Source organism: Phallusia mammillata, chromosome 5, assembly GCF_965637545.1.
Source record: "Phallusia mammillata chromosome 5, kaPhaMamm4.hap1.1, whole genome shotgun sequence".
Taxonomy (NCBI): domain Eukaryota; kingdom Metazoa; phylum Chordata; class Ascidiacea; order Phlebobranchia; family Ascidiidae; genus Phallusia; species Phallusia mammillata.
The window spans coordinates 7512528-7529537 of record NC_137256.1 but is presented as its reverse complement, the minus strand read 5'-3'; the positions used below and the strand labels follow the sequence as shown (position 1 = coordinate 7529537).

At 37.1% G+C, this 17010-nt stretch overlaps 1 protein-coding gene across 2 annotated transcripts in view; it reads right to left on the bottom strand.

Moving 5' to 3' along the window:
* The window catches only part of LOC145228014 (dual oxidase 2-like), a 28613-nt gene that overhangs the window by 10415 nt on the left and 1188 nt on the right, over nt 1-17010 (bottom strand). For both annotated transcript variants that reach the window (XM_080092984.1, XM_080092983.1), the window contains exons 2-17: nt 12099-12220; nt 10662-10745; nt 9499-9654; nt 8479-8660; nt 6631-6844; nt 5266-5390; nt 4847-4955; nt 4336-4535; nt 4024-4120; nt 3650-3813; nt 3153-3331; nt 1804-1919; nt 1371-1508; nt 861-998; nt 600-721; nt 367-470 (exon numbers count right to left, since the gene is read on the bottom strand). In XM_080092984.1, the coding sequence (XP_079949110.1) occupies nt 367-470; nt 600-721; nt 861-998; nt 1371-1508; nt 1804-1919; nt 3153-3331; nt 3650-3813; nt 4024-4120; nt 4336-4535; nt 4847-4955; nt 5266-5390; nt 6631-6844; nt 8479-8660; nt 9499-9654; nt 10662-10745; nt 12099-12195 (2225 nt within the window). In that variant the 5' untranslated portion in view covers nt 12196-12220. The remainder of the gene's footprint in view (nt 1-366; nt 471-599; nt 722-860; nt 999-1370; nt 1509-1803; nt 1920-3152; nt 3332-3649; nt 3814-4023; nt 4121-4335; nt 4536-4846; nt 4956-5265; nt 5391-6630; nt 6845-8478; nt 8661-9498; nt 9655-10661; nt 10746-12098; nt 12221-17010) is intronic.

Here is a 17010-nt window from a genome sequence, read left to right as displayed (position 1 = left end):
GTAAAACTATTTGTCAACTATTGTTAGTCTCGCAAATAATTGTACCCAGCAGAACGTATGTTGACCTATAATGTCCACATGGAAATAATTTTGAAAGTCAATTTATTCCAAACGGCGGGTCAGAAATAATATCGACATGACTTTAAAATGTAGCCCCCTACAATTGTAAGTTGCACAAACTGCTGAGTTGAAAACTATGCAAGCCGAGTTTTACAATCGCATAAACACTGCATTGCAGGTTGGTAAGGTTATCAGGCGCGTGTATTGCGATAATTCGGCATTAGAACAACCAAAGCTGTAAGTTGAAAATATTTTACTTATAATGTTATATATTTGCAGTTGAAAGGAGTTGTATAATATTTTCACCTTTCGTCTCCTGTAGTAAACCTCAACACCACGTCGTATTCTTTAGGAATCCTTATCACAAAGATATCACGTTTTTTGTTGCGGGATATGAAGATATACGATTTCTGCCACAAAAGAATCGCGTAATGATACTGAACAATGCTGCGTGTAACTTTTACAACTAGAGATTTAGCTTCGTGTAAAAATTGCAGCAAAAGATATAAATAACTGATTTGTAATGATAGATCACTTACCTTGAACTGCGCCACGCAAATTTTTCTTAGCTCCGCTGAACTGATACTTAGGAGTGTAATGCAAGTTCCATCCAGGACAAGAAGTACACGCCGAGATCGACTTTTTCCCTCTATTTCAAACGCTGCAGCACAATAATATCCAGTAAACAGAAATACTTTAATCACAGTAAAGTTATGTCTACAGTGGTGCCTTGGCAGTGGCTTTGAGGAGATTTGTCACCACAAAGGGTGTATAATAGTGTTGTAGTTATTGTTACGCACCTGGAAATACATCGCCTTCAGTTGTGCCCTGTTTCGTGTTCTTTGCTGACTGCTTGGCGACTTGCACCAAAGACTTCTTGATCTGAATTGTGTCGCGCTGTCGCTTCCACGCGATGATGCACATAATGAAATACGCCACTAAAATATACACAGATATGATTTGTACAGTTAGTACATCCAAAATCCGGTTAGTTACAAGTTCGTGTTATTGCACACGGAGCCCAAAACTGTAGTGTATCGTTAATTCCGGTCAATGACGAAATACGGTGTGGTAATTTAAAAAATGCTAATATCACACGTTTTTCTATGAGTAAAAAATCTTTTTGTTGCAATTGATTTTTGCTTTTACTGTTTACCAGGTTTGAACAGTAGCATAACATTGGGGGGATTTGTATGTTTTATCTACTAAATTTTGATGTTTTGTAGGTCGAGTAACGCTATTGACAAATGTAAACTCAAATTGACTTAAGCTTGTAATGCAATTTTTTTCGAACAACAATTTTGGCTTACCCGTTGGGAAAAGCAGTAGCAGAATAACAACGCCAACGTATTTGCCCCAGAAACCCTCGAAAAAGTCGATACCAACGTTTGGTGTACACGGCTTCGTAAAATTTGAACGTGTCACTCTTATATGGGGACATCTCGAGCCTGTAAAGCATGGTGGTGTTTGTTAATAAATGGTTATAAAACGTGTTATAATCACAAAATAATTATCTAATGACGAACATCACGGCCAAAAATAGATATTAAAAGTGACCGTTATATAAGTTATTAGATTTATGAACAGGTTCATGAATAATGTTCAAAAAAATAACCCTTGCTTGTTTTTGAATGATATAACTGGTAATGGAAACAGCTTTATAAAAAAGTCACTCGTTGCATGAGTCGTTTTCGTATTAGCATTGGTTTCTTATAACGTTTAATGAACCATGGTTAAGTTTACCTTCAATTTTGAACAAATTTGGTTGTAGAGTGTTGTTTTGAATTCCTGTAACTATTTCCACTATATCACGGATTGTTGTGTCGAGTATCTCATTAACTTCTTGTTCGGTAAATTGGCTACATGGTAACAAAAAATAATCATCAAGCCAATAAATGATTTTTGTGTTTTGTGCCCAGTTGTCAAACATAATTGGTGAGGCATTTATTTTCTGTCTGTCACTTCCAACAAACTGGAGTGCCATTAGATGGCCATTCTACCCAATACGACCTGCCTTGCCACCAGCTGCACTGATGAGACTGAAAGGTCGAAACAATGGGCGCTGTCTGCCGAGCAGACTTGGACAACTAGATTTTTTTCGGATTTTCAAACTAGATTAGAATTAAAATTAGAGCATTTCATCTGTTTACTAAATAGATTAGAATTAGAATTAAAATTTTCTTAAAAACTAGAAATTAAACTAGAATTCAAACTAGAATTATAGATTTAGGCTAACCAACTTTAGTTTGTTTCAAATTTAGAATTGTAGATTTGCACGTTTAAAACTATACGATTCGTCATGTCTAAAACGTGTAACTGTATAGTTCTCAGAAGCATCAATTCGAAAATGGTCCGTTATTTTGACCCGAGATTTTTATAATGCTGGATTTTTTACGTCGGCGGACAGTTGCAATTGTATTCGTCCTTCGCGATTGACGCAGCTATGCCTAAGTTTGCTTCCCTGTATTTTTTATAAAAAATACTGGTTTTCATAATCTGATGATGCTGGTTTTTATAATGTGATGAGGCTTACTTTTTACGCATAATTCTCTTTCATTTGACGTACAAACTGTATTACCTTTTATTACCAAATTATGTTATACCACAACAGCCAACGAGGTAGTGCTTACGATTTATAAATCGAAATCTTATAGATACTGTTCGTCATAGTGCCAAATTTAACTGAAAAGCAAGTTTCAGTGATGTAGTTTGGTCTTGTAAATTACATGGTTTTGTGCGCTTTGGTTACAAAATGCATGCTCAGATCACATGCTTCAAAGTGCCGTTGGACAAACTAGCATTTTTGGGAAAACTGTGAATTAGATTAGAATTGAAATTAGAGCTTACTCGATAATTCCAAATTAGATTAGAACTAGAATTATCGCCATTTTGCTCTAATTTGCCCAATTAGACAACTAGAATTATCTAGTTGTCCAAGTCTGCTGCCGAGTACTTATCATTTCCCCAATTGTTATGTGAGTTTATAAAAATACCAAATGGTTAAGACCTTTAAATTCAATTTATTGCTTTAAGTGGGGTGTGCCTATTGAATTAGAAAAAATAGGTAGAATCTAGAAAGTCAATTGTTTTACCTATTTTCAACATTTTCGAACCAAAACCGGTCGCTATTTCTTGTTCGTTCAAACTGTTTTTTGATAACCATTGTAAAAAGTTCTCCGGTGAGTCGTTGTTTTTTCTCCATCATTCCACCAACATACATGTCAACTCTTTCAGTATCGTTGTTGTAAAGCTCTGCTAACTTGGCCACAACCTGTAAAATGCATTACCGATAATGCAAAATAAAATACGCGGTGAGGGTCATTTGACCGAATGGTGAGAGAGTGATTTGTTCTATTCTGGACGACACCATACAGAGAAAGCATTTGTTTTACCATAGACAAGGGTCATTTTAACTTTATTTAGCCAACAAGATGTAAATTAGCACTTTTGTCAACAACGTGTATTGTTTAAGAAAGTTTCGGATAAACGCAATTTCCAGTGAATTGTAAAAATTTGTGATTTGTTTTCCTATTTTACCGGTAATTGTTGTAAAGGCTCTTATTTCTATTCTGGTTCAAAACCAACTTACATCGCCTGGCAGATCAGGATTAATTTCAGCGAATGTGCTGACAGGATTAAGCCCGTATGCTTTCCTCGCGTTGTTGTAACTTGCGACACCGGCATCTCTACCTCTTTGAATCGTCAATGCTTCCAAATCCATCCGCGTTCGCTTCAGAGGCCCGTACGTAAATTCTATTTTAAATGCAACTGTTAATTATGTGTAAGGACACAAATTTTTAATACGCTACAACAAATAAACAAACACACGAAATACAGGCAATTATCATCCTTCGGCTAACTAAATGCAAACTGATTTAACTCACTCGAAAAAATGCTTTCATTCCAAATTTTTTCATTAAACAATTTCAAAAACGGAATTTTATTGAGTTTTGTTCACTTTACCTGTTAAATCTTCAACCACCAATCTGTCACCATTCTCCGCCGCTTGTGACGTCATACCCAACATGATGTCGTCGATACCGTTTTGAACGATAGCATCCTAAATTTATATCTTGCACATAACCGCTAATAATACTATACTATGCTGCAGAACACAATGGCTTTTCTTTACAACACGCAAAAATGCAGATAAACGGCCAAAAATGAAAAGGAACAGGAATTTTTAACATGCAAAGAAATGATTACAAATACAATAATTTATCGATTTTTCTGTCGTTTCCGTTTTAAACGCTTGTTTTATTTCGGTTAACTCACCTGCAAAGCAAAATAACTGTTGCATAATCTCAAAGCTGATTCGCCGGCAGAAGCACCATACTGTGAAGGTAGCGGTGAAATAGGATTACAAGTCTCCGGGTCTCGAAGTACAACTCCACTCGGGATAAGACTGTGACCCATCCGCATGGCGGCGGTAGAGAATTCGACTGAGATACCAGGGTCGAGAAACGAATTGTAACCTTAATAGAAAATAATCTTTTAGAGGTTTCTATGGCTGTGAATGCTATCCTTTAAAACGGAATCGTATAGTAATAAAGCCATGTTGGTTATACAGTTAACTTATATGTGATTATTTGATTAAGTTAACGTCCAAAGCAGTATTAAACGCATGCAACGAGCCTTCTTTTTGATTATGTATGGGTGAACGTGTTAGTTTTGTGTAAAAAACCCTTGTTTCAACTGGTTATTTTTTCCCGATTTAGGCTTTTTAGGAGTTTTGAGATCTTCTTATGCCCCGCCACTATTGTTTTCATGACTGTAATTAATTTACCTGTGATGTTGTAACGAGGCAATGTTTCTCCTGTAATCTCGTTCAACCAATCGTACATAACAATCTTCTGAAAAGTTGCTACTGTCCATCTTCGCGCGGTGTTGAACAGCTTCAGTAAAAAAAATGCAAATTTTCCGCTTGCTTGTTTGAACTAAAACCGAAACTTTAACGATGTGACTTAAAAATTGGAAAATTTTGTTTGTTCTGCAAAACGTTTAATCGTTATTTATATCGTCAATGTACGCAATTAATTTTCCTTTGACGTAAATCTATTTCTGTTTTTGGTCAATTACAGATAAACAAATGCGCATTTGAAACGAATTATAATAATTAATTATGACCATGGCCATGGTTTGCCTCATGCAAATATTCGTATCTACTATAATTATACAGTGTACAGTAATGTCACATATGCTTACTCTCTGGTCGTTCCAAGATGGGTTTTCTCTTGCAAACTTGTCTGCAAGGTAATTGTGCCATCGGAACCACAAAATTCCGACACTAATAAGAAACGGGCTTTCGTTGCCTCTGCGGTTGCCAAAACCTGTGTGGATAAGTATTTTGTATCAAGTGCAAAGTTCATGTTTAAATATATGATTTTAAGATGGCTTTCCATTTGAGCTCGGTCTGAAATTTAGTCCCTTAACCCAAAATCTGGCCCGACTCGCCCCGAAAGTTTTCAATCCCAAGTTTAAATGTTCGTGTGAAGTCAGGCCCACATAAAGCCCGTTTTATTCAAACGTAATTCCAAACCAAAAATCCGTTGCGAAAATCTACCTTTTCCGAAAAGCTGTACAAATTTTTACAAACAACTCGTGTCATTCAAAAGATATATGCTCCATTTTGAGCTAATTAACATTGATTAGGCATGCGTTGTCGATTAACATTCATCAGGCCGTGCTTAGTGGATTCAAAGACTTGATTTTACTTAAAATTGGTTCCCTTGGCATATTGCCAAACTAGTTTGTAAACAATTTGTCGCTTGAAGCCAGCAAAAGGTCGTTGCAGTTCAACTATTGTTTGACAACTAATTTTGATAATAGGTTGAAAAAACCTTGTTTGTGTTGGGTTCAAAGCATGTTTTTGTGTTAATACAACAACAACACCTGTACAACCGTTGTACAGAAAAAGCGCTTTAGCCGTGTTTATGAATATTACAACTGCATTTTTTACACCGCATTAATAAAAAGAAGCAACTTACTTCTTTGAGGTTGACTGTTTTTCTTGTAATAAAAATTCTGAGAACATTTTTGCAGTAATAGCTAGTGGGGTTCTCCCTACTATATTTAGTTAGCATTTTTGCTACGTGATATGTGCAACGCGCAGCTAAGCGTTTTCTAAGAAACTTTGTCAGACATGTCTCACAATTTGGCCCACTTTAATTTTACGACTGTGTTTAATTTGTAGAATATATGGTGAGAATACGCTGCTATTGCTGACGGGATCAATTTGACAAATGACATGACTGGTGTATAGAAACAAAATATAGAAAAAACCCAACGAATTACGTCTAACGAGTCGTTGGGATGTCGTTTTTAATTTTTTTGAGCGTTTTCTATGTGTAGTGCTATATACAGTTTGCTTTAGGTAGAATTTCACTAAAAGGCTGCCTTCACCTGTTGTTAAATATTCAAATTGTTTTTAACACATCTTGAATTTATTTCACTAAAGGTAAAGATTTTAATTAATCAAAAGTGCACCATGAACCCAAAATATCTTGGTTTTTCAATCTTCCAGTTCTCACAGATACCCGAAATTACAAACACGCCTTCAAAATCACTTACTAAACAGTTCTTCAGGGTTTCGAGTCTTGGGTGGTCTTTCACGGTCTATGGTGGGGTTATACAGAGGGATCTCGTTACGGTTAAATGAGGGAATCCCAGGAGCTCCGTCTTCTTCCTTAAGTCTTCCTCCTCTGTAGGATCTCAGGTGTTGCGTCCATGAGTTACTTGCCCCGTAAATCACACTCCCGTCCAGCCATGCAGTCACATCATTAGTCTGTTAAACATTTTGGAATAGGTTTGCAACATTTTGTGGCATGTTTTTTATGCTACCTTGTGTAAATTGTATGATTTAGTAAACAGTGGTGTGCATTGGTTAAATTTTGTTTCATGATTTTTGTAAACATTAGAAACTTTGGAAATTAAGTTTTTGTATATTGTACTTAAAAGGTACTTTGGTTGCAAATTTTATTGGTCCGTTAAACATATTGGAATAGTTTTAAGGCATTTAGTGACATGTTTAAATTTCGTTTTATGATTTTTGTATGCATTACACTTTGGAAGTTTAATGGTTTGTGTAATGTACTTGAAAGGTACATACGTTGAATTTTTTTATATTTGTAAACCAATTTTAACAGTAAAAAGTTGCTTTGCAATCTTTGATACGTGTGATAAACGACTTTGACAAGATTATCACAAATTAAAGACCCCAAATGAATTACCAATTTTTGCAACGCAATGCATATAAATGCAAATCAGGTTTGTAGCTTTTGTTAAGAAAACTAAATTTACACCCTCATAATTAATAATAAACCTCCCTCCCAGCTTTAACTAATATAGATTATCTCGTTTACATGTTAATTTTCCAACCAACATACACATAACCGTATACGGCCTACTTCCCTATGACTTAGACACTATAGTCTGAGAAATATAGATAGCATTTCCGTATATATACAGTGCGCTAATAGCATTATTTGTTGCGGAACCGGCTGTTTTAAACATAACGCATTAGGCCGAATCCAAAATATTTCCAATTTACATTTATTGGTTAGTCATAGAACGGGACGGTCCCGCCAAATGAGGTTTATCACATCATGAATTATGCAGTAATGCATACTTGGTCACAACAGATTGTGCCAAAACGTGCTGTTGTTCCTAGCAAAGGAAACGATGCCACACGGTTTCATGTCTAATCCAGTCGTTTTTTAAACTACTGTTACGCGAAAAAAACTTGTGAAGATTTCCAAGTGCCGCGAAAAAATCATTTTGGATATTGGAACGATAATCTTTAGTTTTAGGACTTGGTGACAAAATTCAGGTGTTTATGACAACTTAAGAACATTTAATTGTTAGCACCTGCACTTTCACACATTACATTAAAATTGCAAAATACTTTTTTGTTATTTTCTTTTTAGCTTCATTGCTGCATTAGTTGTCATAGTACAATGACGTAAATGCCTAAAAAATCTCGTAATCTTACTTTGAAATAGAATCGCCCAGCACGTTATTCGATAAAGGGAAACTGACATATCTTTCGGGAACAGATTGGTTCAAAAAACGATCACATTCATAGAAACGTTAGTTTCCAGGTTAAATATGATAATTTTGTTACCTATGTCAAAAACTTCGCTTCAGTGTCTATAAATCCAACTCAAATCGATTTGAAAAAGAGTCTTTAAGTATGATGCTGTTTGAACGAAATATATCTAGCATTAAAACCAACTAATATTATTTTTTATAAACGTTAATCCATTACTCTTAAAATTTTGATGAAAACGCATAAAAAACTAATGATAAATCTACAAACGGCCTTGCGCATTGCGTGCAAACACTTATCAAAACCTGTGTTATATATGATTACCAATGGGTTTCATTATTTTGCTCGGGCTTATATTAACGCGAATTTACCAGGATTCTCGGGGCGTTTGTTGAAGATCCTGAACCGCTCTGGTACTTGGATCTATACACGGGCATGATTTGTTGCCCTCCAACTCTCGAACCATTTTTCCTCTCGTAAAACTTGATGTTGATATATTCGTTTGGGCAGGTCACAGACCGGGTGTCGATCATATCATCCACTAGATGCTGACCTACGAATATAAAAGAAATAATTATTGCGTTGAAGAATTGTTCCATGTTTGGCCGAATGGTGCGAGGCGCTTCACAGGGCGTGGTTAAAAGTCTGGATCAAATTCGGGTGGTTTGGGGTTCAAACATCGTTTAAACCAGTGGTTCCCAACCAGGGCCCATGGCCCCCCCAGGGGGATTTTTCACTTTAACTTTATTCCCGAATTTAACCCACTATTTCACATACCATTTGTTTATAGTGAGGTTTGTCACGCTCATTTACTCTATTAGACCTGTTTAAATCCAAAATTAATACCGCATTCCAACGCGGGATTTCAATCTACATTTTAGGGGGCCACAGGTCCTACATGGCAACTTGAAGGGGGCCACGAGGCCAAAAAGTTACTTTAAGGGCGCCACGGTCCACGAAAGGTTGGGAACCACTGGTTTAAACGAAAACCATAAGCCATGCGAGTGGTTTGTTCAGGTGTTTCTTCACACTCTTTTCATGCTTTGAAGAACACAAATAAGTACACAAACATAAAAAACGATAAAAACACAATCCTGATTCTAATCACGTGGTGATCACGCAATGATCATTCTCTAATCACGCAATAATCACGTGTTTATTACGCACTGATCACGTACTTATCACGTGGTGATTATCCACAAAACCATAACTGGATTTGTTCAGTTTTTTGGGTAAAGTAAAAAAAAAAAACTTTTCCCATTAAACCAAAGCGAGCTTAAACAACCACTGAACAGCATTTAGATCGGCATTTGAAATCCAATTATATAACAATTTAAGCTGCATTTTTTAAGAAATATGATACAATACCGTGTCTTTGAATCGACTCTTACCGAAATATGCAAAGAATACGGAGTGTTCGCTTTGTGTCGAAGATTCGCCTTTGAACATAGCGTCGCTAACTTCCTTTGGGTTGGGCAGCCCCATATCTACAGGCTTGTTCACCCCATCAGCGTAACGTGCTCCCGTTTTCCTTGTCAATCCGGTCCCTGAAAAGCACAAATGCCATGTCAGACGTTACAACTTCATTGGTGGTCACGTTTAATCTAATTATATTTAAATTTGCGTGTGAAACGTTTGTTTTACTTCTGCCCAAACATAACCTTGATGACACCCATAATTAAAACATGCAAGTGCTGCAAAATTGTTGGTTTATTTATTAAGTTTTTCAATGCGGGATATTAATGGTGTTGTGTTCAAACTACAATTTACCGTGTAATACTAAACTTGCTATTAAAAGAAAACACTAAAAAACACTGGTTCAATTAGTATGACGTGATTAAGCAAGTGGGTCGTATTGTTACTTTTAGCGTGAAAGCATTAAACATAGCCTACAATATGTTTCGCGTTTCCTATTTAATTGCTTTGTTAGTTAAATCTTACATTCTCCTGAACAGTAATTTGTTATGTACACTAGCTGTTAGTTGGAAAATAAGGCGTGGATTTTGAACAACGTGTTTTGGCGTGGGCGTGCCCTTTTTAGATATAAGTAGACTTGGTCCCACTTTAGCAGTGCCCAAAAACGTGATTGATGTAGGTAACGGTTTATTAAGCCAAGTAAAATGCCTTTAAGTCGATTTAGGGAAGATCACAGGCGTTTACCTATGCAAGTAAGTCAGGTCTACTTTTCCACAATGAGCTTTAACTGATTTTACTTTCCCACAATGAGCTTTAAGGTTCAAAACCTTCACTGAGATAACGTCCACCATTCAAGTACAATGTTAAGAATAATCTCTTTCAACAGACTTGAACTCTGTCAGGGTCATTCTACCTTTCTCAATAGGTAATATTTGCCTCCTATCGCTCACATTTGTCTATTCCAATCTAGTAAACCGCAGGAACTGTGTTATCAGCGGCAATACGAACGCCACGTCTTTACCTAACGTCTATCTAACGTATATTCTTCGTTCAAAATCAGCGAACAATCGTGTGTGATACATAGGTATGTTCTGTATTGCGGTTTCATGCGGACTTGAAAGTCTTTGTGCGTTCTTACCCGGTGTGCCCCAGTCTGGGTGATCGAGGTTATTGTACCATCCGTCTACTCGAGATAACCTCTCTACGAAAAGATTCCTGGCACCTGAAAAATACACAACAGAATCTGAAAAACTGGTTTGATATCCCGAGTTTTACGTTTTTTTTACAGGATCTAGGCTAGGGCGGCTTTCGTTTGTTGTCTTAGTTAGCAAGGAGTTGTTACGCGTAGATATGCCTTGCTTTGTAGATACTGGTTGCATTTGGAATGCTTTTGTACTTTTTCTGTGCATAAGGTGTGCTAGGGGTAGCTAACATTTTTAAATTGTGAGCAATTTTGACTGCAAATCTGAAAACGTACTTCATTTTGTGGAAGTTTTTTTTTACCTGGAGCGTTTACTTTGTCTGCGCCATTTGTTATGCCACGAGTAGCTAATATTTTTAAATTGTTGGCGTTGTTATGTTGCTTTTATGAAAAGGTACTTGAATTTGGAGACGTTTTTTGTAGGTAGTACATTTTAGCCTGAAGTTAGGGTTTTTCGAAAGGGAGGTATTTTGAAATGGAGCAGTGCAATGTGTGAATTTAAAGTCTGGTTTTGTCTTCAGCGAAATTTACGAATTCATAAGAGGTTGTTTTCAGATAGCCGAAAAAAAAAAGATTTGTTTCCTAATACTAATGTGGAAATTATGTTAACTTAAATCATGCTTCTGTATTGCACTTTTAACAATGTTTTGCTAAAATGTAAAAAAATCGCATATATTATTATTGATTACATGCTAGTTTGGAATTATTATTTGTCGTTAGGGAAAGTTAACATTTAAATTTATTCGAAAACCATTACGCAACTATTAGTTTTAAATGTCACCACGATGGGGTGCAAAAGTTGCAGTCGAAAATACGATTTTGACTCATCAAGCGTTGGGTGACAAAACATCGCCGTAAAAGATGACGACAGAGGAACTTGTGACGTAACACGCTTTCCGTGGTCGTCATTAAAATTGTGCGGTGAACCACGTAGTCACAAATTTAGAGCTTGCGTAGGGGAAAGTACTTGTGCCCGATCCGCCCATAATTATGCCTTGCCCGAGCTCGGCTTGTCCGATACGTGGATCTTCCGTGAAATGGCGACGCAACTGGATGACGTCAGCGACGCAACGGCAGGTCATGACGTGCGCTTGCGTTTCGAAATTTCGTTTAATTTTCGTTTTGGTTTAATAATTGTGAGAAATTTTGTAACCGCTGTCTGCTGGTTTGCAGTTACTGAATATGTACATTGATTTGTGATGATGATTTGGTGAACTTTTTTGCATACGCATTGCCAATGTATTGTAAACTTCTATTTGCAAGTGCTTTGTCGGTAAATTTATGACTGTTTTAACTTGATAAAATTTCGTTTTCCAGCTAGCGTTAAATAGGTGGCGACTGTGATTATAGACTGTCGTTACAATCTGTGCTTACTTGTTTGCTGTCCTGTGCATTGTTGAACAATAATCAAAACACACGTCAGCGCCCACGTCACAAGCTTTTCCGCCTTTATTCCCATCACAGCTTGCATAGATTGTCGAATGATACCAGATTTCCTGGAGAATCAAACAACAAATTATCATTAGCTTGCACTATGTACTGATGTTTTGCTGGGCGCATGTGGCGTTTTGGATTTTGGGTCAGGTTGAGACCTTCTGTTGCAACATTAGCCTAATGCCAAAAACGTTGGTTATGTTTTAGACTTAGAGATAACAAGCCAAAAACTGTAGTTATTGCGGTATGTATATGTGACGGTATTTGTTGGGCTAGGTTTTGCCTGCTTAAACGAAAATTCTTCACCCCTGAATAAAAGTCATACTAATTGCCACCCCAAATGTAGTGCATCAACCAGATACCTAAAAATACTTAATATTCCTAGATATTTTTGATCATAACTGCTTTTTGTATTCGTTTTTTTTGCTGGTAACGGTGACATATGGTTATTGTGGCGTATACGAGGTATTTTGTTTTCCACTAAAAGCTTTTGCCAACCTTAGCATTGTGTTTGTTTGCGCATGAGGGATGTGCGTTGGCGTTTCTTAGCACTTGACCTAAAACAAACTGTTATTACTGCTTATTTCGTCCGAAAGGCAACACCCAAATTGTATATCACTGTTTTCTTTTCACGCCACTGAAACGCATCTATCGTCAGTTAATAATCCCATGTATTACTATTTTTTTTCACTCAAGTAAAAACAATTTTACAACATGTTCAACTATATGCTGAATGTAGTAAATTGCTTTAGTGTGTTGACGGCTTAAAAGTCCGATAGCACCCGTTTACTTTAAACATCCGGCTTGCTTGCATACCATGCGCGCTGTTAAGTACACCAAAAGGCGTTGAATTTGCTTAGCGCGTCGTAACCATGACCAAACACCTTGTCTTAAGTAAAGGCGAGACCAAAACAATGCAATTAGAGTCGCGAGTATAACAGCAAAAAGCGCTAATACAACTGAAGTTGAGTGATTTATGCGGCTTCACCCTAAACACAAAAATGCCAACGACTGTGGTACTTAAGATGCAATGACCCTGCAAAAACGCTTTGGGGGTTTGTTTTGGATGTGGATCAAGTGGAAAAAAAGGTGATGTTGCTTTAAAACGCGTCGCGTTCTTGTTGGGAGTGGTGAAATTTCATATTCGCCGAAAACCAAACAAGCAAAAACTGAACTGTCAAAGAATACTTTATTACCGAAAACAAAATATTATCATAACAGTGGCGTTGAACGTAAATGCTTATCTAATCGATGTTTTTAAACCGTTTGCCGCAGTAAAATACTTAAATGATAATAAATGGTCCAATCAACCGAATAAATGGGCTAGGTAAGAGCTAATTCATTGGCGATGTCCTAAGATTTTGTGCAAGTAAACAGATAAGCGGCAAAAAGCTGTACACAGTTTCAGCATTCTCCTTTATATAATAAGTGAGCTTTTTGTGATATTTTAACACAAGAATTATGTACCAGCCTGACCTTTTGTGCAACATGTCTTCGCTGTATGATTCAATGGCAATTCTTAGCATATAATTAAAATCCAAATGCCGCACAAATTACCCTTTTGTTATTGAGGTCAGGGCCCAAAAGCATGCATGCAAATTGCAATTGACACTAATGGATATACACTCGAATTTCTGGAATATATTCCGTTCTGAAACAAACAAATTGATTTTTGTGGACTTCAGTTTCATCTAAATGGTGCTATGACCAGCGGTACAATATTTTGCTGTACATTTGGGCTGCTGTAAAGCTAGTCACCCATTCGTTAAAAATTAAACAGTGCAAAAATTGTCGCTAAAACGCGTAAAGGGCTCTGAAAACTTATGTGTTTCAACGAGCGAAAAAAAGGATGCTGTACTAATCGAATTATTTTTCATGTACTCACAATGTTTTAGAAGTTTGCTACTTGTTCGTTGTGTAGAATATGTATTTTTTTGGTTGTCGAGAATGGTTTATAGGTGACCCTTTATACCTGCAGGTACCTTACATATAATTTTGTGTGGGTCGTAACATGAATTTTGTTCGGTTAATGATAGGTAAAAATTGCATTTAACGATTTTGTGGGAAAGAATGCGTTGTTTCTCCATTGGCAATCGGCATGCCGAACAATACAAGACACCTCGTAATCGTTTGTACCAACTTGATCTACACGACATGTGTAAACTAACCCGGTATGTGGGTAAAACTAAGTTCACTCTAAAACTGCACGAGTCATTGGCAACAGGAAAAAAAGGTAGGAGTATCCTTGAAATGTGAGACGAAGTAAAAAACAGCGATATTTATGCCAAAACCACTTTTCTTGTTCCGTCAAGCTATCCACGTCAATGCTTCGTCTGCGCATAATCATACTTAAGAGGGCCTTTCATATGTTTTTTTTTTAATACACCTGCCCAGGTATGTTTGTATTTAAAACTAAAATGTTCCTAAGGCTAATGAGGAAAATAACGTCCCAAATTGACTTAAAAAGCGCCATGCTTTATTAATCAAATGCTCATATCACTGATGTTTCAGCAAATGCTCATATCACTGATGATGGTATAAGCATTTGCCAAAACGTTTGATTTTTAAAGCGTGTCGCCTTTTAAGTCTAGTAGGGCAGTTATTTTCTTCCTTAAACTTCTAAACAGATCCGTGTATAAGGTTTTGAAATTTTCCTCTGTGACACTTGATTGTGTTGAATGTGTTTGATGCGTCGTAGGGTTTGTAGTCAACTCAACACTGAGAACAGACATTTTCGATGTTCGAGTACCGGCGCTTTAGAAAATTCCAAAAACAAACTTTTTACGTCAAGTTCAAGGTCTTGTTATAAAAAATTATTTTAAGCCCCCGACACCAAGACGACCGATGCCGCTCAAAGTCAATATCAATGGCTAATAGCGGATTTCAGCCCTTGTCCTGTACAAACCAGCCTTGCAGATTAACCGCAGCTAAACTTCGTATCACCGTGACTTTGTTGGTGGCGTGGGATGCTATGCGAACAAAAAACAACACAGTAGAAGTATTTTTGAACACTCTTAAGATTGTTTGATTGCGAAAAAGCCTTAAGTGCGATGTCTACGTCAGTTAAACTGCAATACTGAAATTAAAATCGGTTACATTTTTCAATTTAAAACAATGGACCTTGAGTAAAAAATACACGGTTCTAAATATTCTGAGCAAAAAGGTCAAGCCAGTTACAAGTTCCACAATCGCCATTTTCTTCACTGTTGTGCGGCACCAAGTTACATCCCTTCTGTTAGTTTTACGTTGTGTTGTTTTACACTCAAATACTGGCTCGTATCTTTTTGCTCAGAACAAAACTTGCCTATTGCAATAGCCAGGCAAGACAGGTGCATAGTTTAAAATAACAAAAAATCGCCAAAAAAGCATCGAATAGCTTAAATCCGATTTACCTTATCTGACAGATTGCGTAAGGGAATCTAAACAGCGCAAAATCGAAAACAGACCTTCTGTAATTACATCCCAAAACATTCTCTGGCATTCTGAACGGAAAACTTCGCTCGCCTAAACATGTGCTTTCGGGGTTCACTTTTCAAGCAGGGGACTTCAAAAGTCTAAAGGACCGCGAAACTAAATCCTGCACGCCGTTTTGCGTGACTTTCCAGCGTTTGATGCGTGTGCAAGGTGAAGCGTCCCTTTGTGTCATTTTGGCATACGTGACTCTTTGCGGTGACGAAATGGGCCTGCGAAATTTCGTCACTGTTGCACCGACGGTCTTGGTTCGACGAGTTTCGCCCATTTAAATCCAGCGACAGTATCGGCAATGTTTTTTTTTTATTTATGAAAAGGTTTTGGAAACACTGTTTCTTTTCTTTGAAAAACACATTTGCTATGTAACATAACATTAGCTTGCAGGTGGAGGTGTATTATGCGGTACAGTTGCTATGTTTTGTTGTTATTGTATGGTGGGGATGCATGGTAACCGTGTTTAACTTAATGTAGGAGGTGTTTTCGCGTACAAACGTCCGTTTCATTGGACACCTTAGCTGGGATCTGTACCTGGACAGGGCTAGGTATGTGCTGCAAATTTGTGATACAAAGTTCCAATAATATACCGCAGTTATTTTATCCAATTCCAATGCATATGACTATAATAGCAAAACTGATATTTCAATCCCTTTAAAACAGCGGTCAGAAACCACAAGACCGCGTGTCAATTTACTTGTTTTGTCAAAATGGTAATGGCTTCGCGAGCCAACATAGGACTGTTATAACAAAAACACGAACATTGTAGCAGTTAAAACTTAACAACATTGTGTTTACCAACGCAGCTCCAACCTCACTTTCTTGTGAGTCACATAACGCTTTGTAATACGATGTAGCTGCAGCGCGTTCAGCCATGATCCACCAATCCTGTCCTTCACTGTTTCTTTCTTTCACCAAGACAGATCATGAATACAAACTTAGAAAAACGTACGAGTATGCCAGTGTTCTTATTGAACGCTTTTGTTCATTTCCTTTTTGAAATAAACTATTCCAGATGGTTTTAACGTTGCTTAATCGCATTGTTGTAAGCACACACTTTTCACACGCGCCTAAAGCGTTTTCCCGAAAAGTGACTTAAGCCTGTCAATGCTTTGTTTGCTATTTGTGTAATGAAATACCTCTATCACAACCATGTTGGGATGATGGTTTTTGCTACGTGCGTACGTTTCGTATCGCTTCTTGCATGCACAATATAGTCCTGCATCTACTATGCATTTTCAAGTAAGTTTCTTGCAACCAAACTTCGATTTAGAAACAGAAAAGATTCGTTTTACATTACTTTTGAACAGGTAATGATGGTTAGCTGCGTTTTTTGGCCCTTTCGAATTTTCCGCGCATATAAAAGTTTTTGGATCATTAATTATCA